This window comes from Sciurus carolinensis, chromosome 3, assembly GCF_902686445.1.
Source record: "Sciurus carolinensis chromosome 3, mSciCar1.2, whole genome shotgun sequence".
NCBI lineage: Eukaryota > Metazoa > Chordata > Mammalia > Rodentia > Sciuridae > Sciurus > Sciurus carolinensis.
The window spans coordinates 18,883,785-18,893,259 of record NC_062215.1 but is presented as its reverse complement, the minus strand read 5'-3'; the positions used below and the strand labels follow the sequence as shown (position 1 = coordinate 18,893,259).

At 48.8% G+C, this 9,475-nt stretch overlaps 1 protein-coding gene across 1 annotated transcript; it reads left to right on the top strand.

Moving 5' to 3' along the window:
- The first annotated feature begins 312 nt into the window (after positions 1-312).
- On the top strand, positions 313-7,312 carry Asb16 (ankyrin repeat and SOCS box containing 16). Its single transcript, XM_047545838.1, has 5 exons — positions 313-707; positions 2,695-2,962; positions 5,016-5,508; positions 5,863-5,976; positions 6,400-7,312. The coding sequence occupies exons 1-5, from the start codon at positions 407-409 to the stop codon at positions 6,583-6,585; spliced, it is 1,362 nt and encodes a 453-aa protein (XP_047401794.1). The 5' UTR covers positions 313-406; the 3' UTR covers positions 6,586-7,312.
- Positions 7,313-9,475: the final 2,163 nt, after the last annotated feature.

The window sequence follows — 9,475 nt, the reverse complement described above, 5'->3', positions numbered from 1 at the left end:
AGTCAACATCACAGGCTGTATCACCCTTCCTCTCTGTCCTTCCCATTCCATCCCATGGCTGCCTGCTTCACTCGTCTTGAACCTTGCCAACCCAAGAGGCACACTAGAGACATAGGAGGATACGAATCCTGGGGTCCTGAGGTGGCCTCAGTTGAGGACCTGTTGACCAATCAAATGGTACCAGCAGGGCAGGAGCTGGCCCAGCACCATCTCTGCACCAGGATCATGACTCTGGGCAAACTGTTTACCAGAGTAGTGGAGGGCCTATTTATAGCCTCAGCTGCTCTTCTCCCTGCTCAGGGGGCAGGGGAGGGGATAGGGTGGTTCTCCAGAGCAAGGGTGGTAGTTGAGCTGAGGAACAAGGATTTGCTCAGGTGCCACTGCCCGGACTCCTGGCCCCCTCCCCATGGCAAGGGAGACCTTCCCCTTCACCTCCTCTACGCTGCGTGCTCTCCGCCTGCAGCGGGAGTGGTTGGAATGGGAGGATCGGCGACGGGCTGCTGCCCAGCAGTGCCGCAGCCACAGGTGCGCCTCAAGTCTCCGGGCCCGACTCACAAGGCCTCGTCGCTCCTGCCGGGACCCAGCTGTCCACAATGCCCTCTTCTCTGGTGACCTACAGCAAGTCCAAGCCCTGTTCGAAGATGAGGAGGCTGCCAACATGATTGTGGAGACTGTGAGCAACCAGCTAGCCTGGTCAGCAGAACAGGGTAAGGAGCACCAGGGAGGAGGGAGAACCAAGAGGGATGGGGGTGGGGAGGCGGAGAGCCTAGGTCCATCCCCTCCCTGCACACCCAAAACGAGACCATCCCTTGCCACCACCCATCAGAAGTGGTGGTTTGTGTGTCTTTTCAGAATTAAAAGTTATATTCTTTTAGTATATTATATATAGATTGTGTAAATTTTATGTTTAGTTGACAAATAATATCTCCCACACATATGAATTTTTTTTCTTTCATAGAATGAAATTATATCCCACATGCAATTTTATTTTTTAGTGCTGAGGATTGAATCCAAGGCCTCTTGCATGCTAAGCATGCATTCTACCACTGAACTACACCCCCACCTCACAAGCAGTTTTATAACCTGATTTTTTTCTTGTAACATCCTTCCATGTCAATAACCATGTCTAGAAAATATTTTTAAGTAGATGCATAAATTCTACTATGCAGGTGTACACCATGATTTATATAACAAGCCCCCCAATACAAGGGGTAGATTGTTTCTTCTTCTTTTTTTTTTTCTTTTGCGGTGCTGGGGATTGAACCCAGGGTCTTGTGCTTGCAAGGCAAGCACTCTACCAACTGAGCTATCTCCCCAGCCCAGATTGTTTCTTCTAAAAAATATTTATTTAGGTCAGGTACAGGAGTGCATACCTATAATCCCAGCAATTTGGGAGGCTGAGGCAGAAGGATCACAAGTTCAAGGCCAACCCCAGCAACTTAACAAAACCATTAGCAACTTAGAGAAACCCTGTCTCAAAATAAAAAAATAGAAAAGAAATAGGGAGTTAGTTTAGTTACAAAGCTTCCCAGGTTCAAACCCTAATATCACCCCACCCAAAAAAAAAAAAAAAAAAAAAAGCTCTTCAAACGTTTATTTATTTATTTTTTGTGGTGCTAGAGTTCAAACCCAGGCATGCTAGGTAAGCACTCTACCACTAAGGTACATCCACAGTCACCCCTTAACTTTATTTAAATTTCATTTTATTTTTTGTTGTGCTGGAGATTGAACTCAGGTCCTCAGGCCCCCCTGATTATTTTAAATGATAGTGTGATGAATATCTTTATGTACTTGCCAAATGATTTCTCTAGGATGTATTCTGGCTAGCAGATTTATCCCTATTAACCAATACCTCAAGTGAGATTGCAATGAAGATTGACAGAAGATTGCCTCAGACCCCATCCCTGGATTGAGGGCTTCAAAATCCTGGGGAGAATTTACAGATTCAGGACTCACAGTTAAATACAGGCTGGAAACTCTGCCTGACTCTGACCTCACCCAGAGTATCCTGGTCTTGTCCTGCAGCATGCTCATTTTGGATGGAGTCTAGTCTTAATTTCAATCTTAATAAAAAACAAAACATGCTTTACCAAAGATTTAGAGAAATCAGGGATTTTTTTGCTAATATGCAAATAACCTATTAGGCATCTCTATCTTTTAAACAAGTCCTGGACTGTTTCCACCTTTTGACTCTAACACCAGTCATATGTCATCCCCCCTCCTCATTCCTTTTTTTCCCACCCTCCTCCATCCTTCCCCCTATTTCCACCCAACCCTCTCTACCCAAGGAGCACCCTACAACTCATTTCTCTTCTTCAACCACTCCCAGGTTCAGCCCAGGCCCACCTGTACATAACTATCTTTCCACGCTCAAAGCCAGAGGTGAACAGAAAGAGCCACCAAATCCATTAGCAGCTCAAAGACCCTGATGTTTCCTTAGTTGGCTGTTATGATTTTACAGCAACTATTTCTTTCTGTGACACATACTGTTTTGTTACAGACTGGGAAACTTTTCTAAAAAGCTGTTCACACTCCCAATTTAGGGCTTGAGTTCCTTTCCACAGGTACAGCCTGGCACAGTGTTTGTGTTTAGCAGACCGTGCAGGGGGAAGGCCAGCACTAGCTGTCAGCTGTAGGCTGGCATCCCTACTCTTGCCCTTCCTCATACAGTCCATCAACACTACCTATTCTTAGGGTTCTGGGTACTGACACCCAAGACCAAGCAGATGGTACCCCTCACCATCGCTGCGGCCAGAGGCTACACAGACTGCGCCCGCCACCTGATCCTGCAGGGAGCTGAGCTGGATGCCCGTGTTGGAGGCCGGGCTGCCTTGCATGAGGCCTGTGCCAGAGCCCAGACTGACTGTGTGCAGTTGCTGTTGACCTTCGGTGCCAAGGCTAATGTGCTGTCGGAGGAGGGGACTACCCCCTTGCACTTCTGCACAGCCCCTGAGTCCTTGCAGTAGGTACCCATGGGCTAGGATGATTTGGCGAGGAGTGTGCATGTGCATGTGTGTCTTCAGCTTGCATGGCCAAGACAAGGAGAACTTAACATCCATACACAGCTCTGTGGTTCCCAAAGAGCCCTACCACTGAGCTACAACCCCAGCTCACTCCCTTTTTTGAGATAGGGTCTTGCTGTGTTGCCCAGACTGACTTCAAACTTAGGATCCCCCTACCTCAGTCTCCCGAGTACTGGGATTGCCAGCGTGAACCACTGCCATAAACACTTACTTTATAACAACCTGAAGACAGGCCTCATTCTATGAATGAGGAAAATGAGATTCAGAAAGATTGTCTTGTCCAAGATCATGTGTTAAACTGAGGAGACAGAGCCTTGTTTCTTTTGGGAAAACCCCTATTCCAACTCAAGTTTCAGATTCCCTGTGAATCCTCTATAGCCAAATTCCTAGTTGTTTTAAGAAAGTTACCAGGAAACATCTAGTCACATTTCCCAGCCTCACCATGAGGCCCTCTCCTTTGCTTTTCCTTCCTTTTTTTAAGGTCAGCAGCTGTGACCCCTTTTGCATGATGATATTTGCCCTTTTACAAATCAAGTCAACAGACTGGGCTAGCAGGTAATGATAGCAGCCATATGCTAGGGAACTCTCTCCCTGCTAGATCTAGACCAGTGGTGGACCTGGAAGTGATCCAAATTTACCAGCCCTTTCTTAGGTTCTAATGGGTGTGTCTGATGTGCCTGGGCACAAGCACTTCCTAATAGACTTCATCCTTTTAAATAAAATGAAAATGGCCACTTTCTGGAACCCTACTGAGTGAACTTCTAAGTGTCACTTAAATTAGTATTTATTTATTTATTATTTACTGTGCTTAGGATCAAACCCAGGCAAGCATTCTACCAACTGAGTTATATCCCCAGCCCTATATTTATTTTTTGGTATCAGGAATTGAACTCAGTGGTGCTCAACCACTGATCTACATCCCCAGCCCTTTTTGAATTTTGTTTAGAGGCAGGGTCTCAGTGAGTTGGTTAGGGCCTAAGTTGCTGAGGCTGTTCTTGAACTTGCAATCCTCCTGCCTTAGCCTCCTGAGCTGCTGGGATTACAGGCATGCATCACCACAGCCAGCAGCTAAATTAAGTATTTAATAACAAAAATTAGACCATGATTAGAATTCGCTGAGGAAATGAATTCAGTAGTTCTTGAAAGACTGGATGTTACTTGATTCTTGGACACTGAGCAAAACACCTATTGGACTGGGGAGCTGGCATCCTAACCATGTGGGGAAAGGACACCTGGTTGTCAGGATTTCATTGGGGTTGATGAATCTGCTCTTAGCTTTCCAGCAGCTGCCATTCTGGCCTTTTAATTATAAATTACTTTTAGTTTAGTTTCATCATTATTAATTTAGTTTGTTGCATGTTTGGTTTTGTCCACAGTGGGTGATAATGCGTGTTTGCTGCAGTTGATAATTTTTCCAGGCTCTCAGAGACTGTGAAACATGTGCTCTCTAAAACGTTTTTTGCTTGATTTTGTTTTTTCTTTGGGCAGGTTGAGTAGGGAGATCCCCAAGTGCCTTTCTTTGCCCAAATGAGCATGGCTTAGTCTACAAGAGTGGTCTTCATATTTGGGGGCAGGAAGATAATATTAAAATTTCTATTTATTTTTATTTTTGCTTCATATGCTTTAAATTTGTTTCATAGTGTACATAGGAATGGGTTTTCAAAATCTTGTGCTATCAAAATGTTAGACCACTGACAAATGATTTAAGCTCAGGCCTTGGGGTTCCATTCTAATGAGGAGTCAAGGAGAAATAAAGGAGAGAATACTAATTCTGGTGCAGCCACTAATTTGCTGTGCGAGACTTTCTGGGCTTAACTTTTTCATGTGAAAATTAAGATGCTTCTGGTAGCTCTGATGGGGCCTTCTGGTTCTGGTGTCTGTCAAGGGGCTTTTGTGATCTGGAGAACTTGAGGCTGCACCTCGAAATAGAGGAGTGGGAAGGGAGGGGGTTGTTCTCAGTTCCGACCTTGGGCCCTTGCCTTCTGTTCCCAGGTGTGCCAAGCTGCTGCTGGAGGCCGGAGCAACCGTGAACCTACCGGCTCAGGAGAGCGAGGTGACGCCCCTGCACGTGGCGGCGGCTCGTGGCCTGGAGGCGCACGTGGTTCTTTACCTACAGCATGGCGCCAAAGTGGGCCTGCGCACCAGCCAGGGTGAGACAGCGCTGAACGCCGCGTGCGCTGGAGCTGAGGGCCCGGGCAGCAGTCGGCAGCACGAGGCCGCAGCACGCCACCTCCTAGAGGCCGGGGCTGATCCCCGGGCGGCTGGACGCAAACGCCACACGCCACTGCACAACGCCTGTGCCAACGGCTGCGGGGCCCTGGCTGAGCTGCTGCTGCGCCACGGGGCCTGCGCTGGGCTTCCCAACGGGGCAGGCCAAACACCCATGGACTGCGCACTGCAGGCTGTCCAGGATGCCCCCAACTGGGAACCCGAGGTCCTCTTCGCAGTGCTACTGGACTACGGGGCCCAGCCTGTGTGCCCTGAGGTGCGTAGGGGAGGCTGAGGAAGGAGGCTGTGATGGGGGTTAGGGGGCCGAGGTTGCAGTATCCTTGCCTCTGGGGAAGAGAGTGATCAAGAGATTGGAAAGGCCACCCTCAGTGGCCAGAAGTCTCTCCCCATCTTGAGAGTGGAGAGAGGGTTGAGGGGTGCAGTGTCCAAGGGTGGAAAGAACTCTAGCCAAGAGGTTGGAGCATGCTTGAGGCTGGGGTAGACAGAAGCATGGGAAAGGATGAGAAACTCAGATCCTAGTTCTCCAAACAAAGGTGTGAATGGGGATTTGAATTAGGCTGTGCTGGGTGAGGGAGGCAGGGTGCTCCTGAGACCCTCTTTTGATTCCTAGATGCTGAAACATTGTGCCAACTTCCCACGGGCTCTGGAAGTTCTGCTTAATGCCTATCCTTGCGTCCCATCCTGTGACAGCTGGGTGGAGGCAGTGCTTCCTGAGCTGTGGCAGGTATGTCCACCCCAAGGGCAGAGTTCCTTCCTGAGGGGATGAAGAGAAAGAATGAGCCACAGGCCTATCCCTCAGGGACCAGCTTCTGGAGGGAGGAGCAGGAGAGCCCCTGGCAGAAAAAGCTGGGCAGAGTGAAAGCCCTGGTTCCAGGCCTCCCACCCCTTGCAGCACAGGCTGACCTCTGCTTTTACGCACCTGCCCAGCCTCTCACCGACATGGCTGAGACCCTGCCCTCAAGTTGTAGGCCTGGCTCCCTCACCATGGCAGGGCCTCTCCCCTCTGAATCCAAGTCCTTCCAGATGTACCAAACACCAGGTAGATGCAGGTTGCAAAAGCCCAGCACCTCACTGCTTGGTTGCCCCCAGAGGGAAGGGCAGAGCCCCGGGTGTTGGGCCATCTGACCCTCCTTCCCTCCTGGTCTAGGAGCATGAAGCCTTCTACAGCTCGGCCCTGTGCATGGTGAACCAGCCGCGGCGGCTGCAGCACCTGGCCCGTCTGGCTGTGCGAGCTCAGCTGGGTAGTCGCTGTCGGCAGGCTGCCACCCAGCTCCCGCTGCCCCCTCTCCTCAGGGACTACCTACTGCTGCGTGTGGAGGGACGCATCCAGTGAGCCCCAGGCCAGGCCACTGCCACAGCTGTCCTGCCCCCTCCATCTGCCCCTGTCCCCAGCCCTAGGGAAATGATCGCTGGCCTTATCTTCGTGCTTCACATGCCCTCCTGGACCAGCTCATCCCTCCACTGGCTTCTAAAGCCCACTGATGCCCTCCAGCCAGCACGAGCTTCAAACCCTCTCCCCAGGGGAAGGTCTGTACTCAGCCTGTTCCCCAGCTCAGCCTTTGCCCACCTCCCCTGCCTGGGATGGCTCCTCTATCCACCAGGGCCCCAAACTAGGAGTGGTGTCCCTGTTGCTTCTCTCCCTTGGCACCATATACCTGTTCGGCTCTTAAAGAGTGACAAGACCCTGCCTCTGCCTGCACTGTTATGCCCAACCTGCCTTTGTCACTTCAAGGGAGGTCTTGAAACCCATGCCTCGAATGGATGCTGAAATAATCTGAGTCACAGCTCTGATCGTTCCCTGTAGTGGCTCTCTCTACCTTCAGGCAAAATCAAACCTCAACAAAAGGGGTACTGGGGGTGTAGTAGAGCACTTGCCTAGCATGTGCAAGGCCCTGGGGTCCATCCCCAGCACTGCAAACACAAACAAAACAAAGCAAAAAGACCTCAACAAAATGAAGTCTCTAGACATTGGCCTCTGCATGTTCTCTGGCTTCCTGACTCCCCTTCCTGTCCCAAGTTCCTGTAATCCAACCTTAGTAAACTAGTTACCAATTGCTGGATATGACCGGCTCTTCTTTGCTTTCAGGAGTTTGCCTGTGTGATTCCCACTGCTTGTGTACCCTTTTTTGGCCTGGTCAAGGCTGATTTGACCCTCAAGACTCAGTTCACATAGTCCTATCTCTTCAGGGCCTTCCTGGGACCATCCCAGCTGTAGCCTTTCCTGACTTTGTACTTCTTTTTTTTTTTTTTTTTTTTTTTTTTTTTTGCGGTACTGGGGATCGAACTCACGGCCTTGTGCTTCGAGGCAAGCACTCTACCAGCTGAGCTATCTCCCCAGCCCTGTACTTATTTCTTAAGTGCCCATGTCTGCTTCCACTAGGCTGAGACTAGAGCTCTGTTCCCTAAATAGGCATCTTAGTAAATGCATAAAGCCTTGGACATTTATGATGTGATCTCCCCACCAGCAAGTAACACATGGTATCTTAAATAGCAGTCACTACAGAATGGTCTCTGAGGGCCCATGATGGGAGGGCCAGCCACCAGCTGTTCCCCCTGTCACTTCTTCTGAAGTGACACAAGTACACTTACCTTGAGGAGTGAGCTTTTCAAGGCAAGCCAGTTTTTGTGAATGCAAAGAAAGGATTTATGCACAGAACTAAAGTGTGGACATTGTTCGGTGTCAGTGTGACTGAGGTCCTATCACTCTGTGCTTATTTTCCCACTCTGCTCTTTTTTGGCTTCCAAGTTTTCTGCCCTGAGCTACTATTACTGGTAATAGGAAAAGGTTATAGAACACAAGGTCCCTCACAGATGAGCTGATGGAAGTACCACAGGAGGAACAGAGGGGTGCCCAGCAGCATGCTCTCCTGTTCTTCAGCTGAGGGATCCTGGGCTCTTCCATTACCAGTTGGACTCTGGCAGCAGCAGTGGCAGAGACAGAGATCAGAAGCCCTGGGTCTGCCTCTGGCAGCCTGTTCAGCCCTCCTTTCTCCAGGGAGTTGTGTCTGCAGAGATTCCCTTTCACCAGCACAAGACAGTCTTTGACCTGGTTAAGCAGAGCAGCAACCTCTCCTTTCTGGGTGGAGTTTTGTTTTAGTTTCACATAGCCAAAAGGGCTAACAGAAGAAAAGGAAATCTCCCTAGTCCTGGACCCTGGCCGGGAGTCTCAGATGTTAAACTTTCTGTCCTGTTACAGCAGGCGGACCCCAGCCAGTCAAGCCTTTTCTATTACTTTTACAACAACAAGATAACCTGCTTAAAAAAAAAAAAGATACACCTGATTATATGTATTATTTTGTGACAGGAAAAGATTTTTCTAGTAACAAGCATAAAAGATTAATAGAGCAAGGATACAGGAAAAGGTTAAATTAGGTTTCATAAGCACCAAGTCATAAACATAAGTAAAAAGCAAAATACTGGAAAAGTTGTTTCCAGCTAAAAGACATCATTTCTTTGATCAGTGAGGGAAGGAAGGACATTTTTTGGGCGGGTATGGGGGGGCACCTAGGGACTGAACCCAGAGGCACTTTACCAATGAGCTACATCCCCAGTTCTTTTTACTTTTTGTTTTAAGACAGGGTCTTAAGGGCTGCGGTTGTAGCTCGGTGACAGAGCGCTTGCCTAGTGTGTGTGAGGCACTCGAGCCTCAGCACCGCACCACATAAATAAATAATAAAATAAAGGCATAAAAATACAATAACACACACACAAAGAAGATAGGTCTTGCTAAGTTGCTGAGGTTGGCCTCACACTTGGCAATCCTCCTGCCTCAGCCTCCCCAATTGCTGGGATTATAGGCCTGAGCCGCTGCACCCAGTGTATCCACCTTGTTCACTCAGTGCCTTGATGGTGCCTTGCAGAGAGCAGACCCTCACATACCTGTCAATCAATGAATGATGATGCTTCACCTCACCACCAATCAGGGAAATACAAATTCAAATAAAACATTATCATTTCCTCACTGGTTTGGAAAAATTTTTAAAGATTGGTAATATACAGTGCCTGTGATGAGATAAAGAAATAAAGAGCTGAGGATGCAGCTCAGTGGAGTGTTTGCTTGGTATGCCCAAGGCCCTGGGTTCAATCCCTAGTACTTAAAAAAAAAAAAAAAAAAAAAAAAGAGCAGGGCTTGGTGGTGCATGCCTGTAATCCCAGCAACTTAGGAGACTGAGGCAGGAGGATCACAAGCTCAAAGCCAGTCTCAGTAACTTAGTGAGACCCCC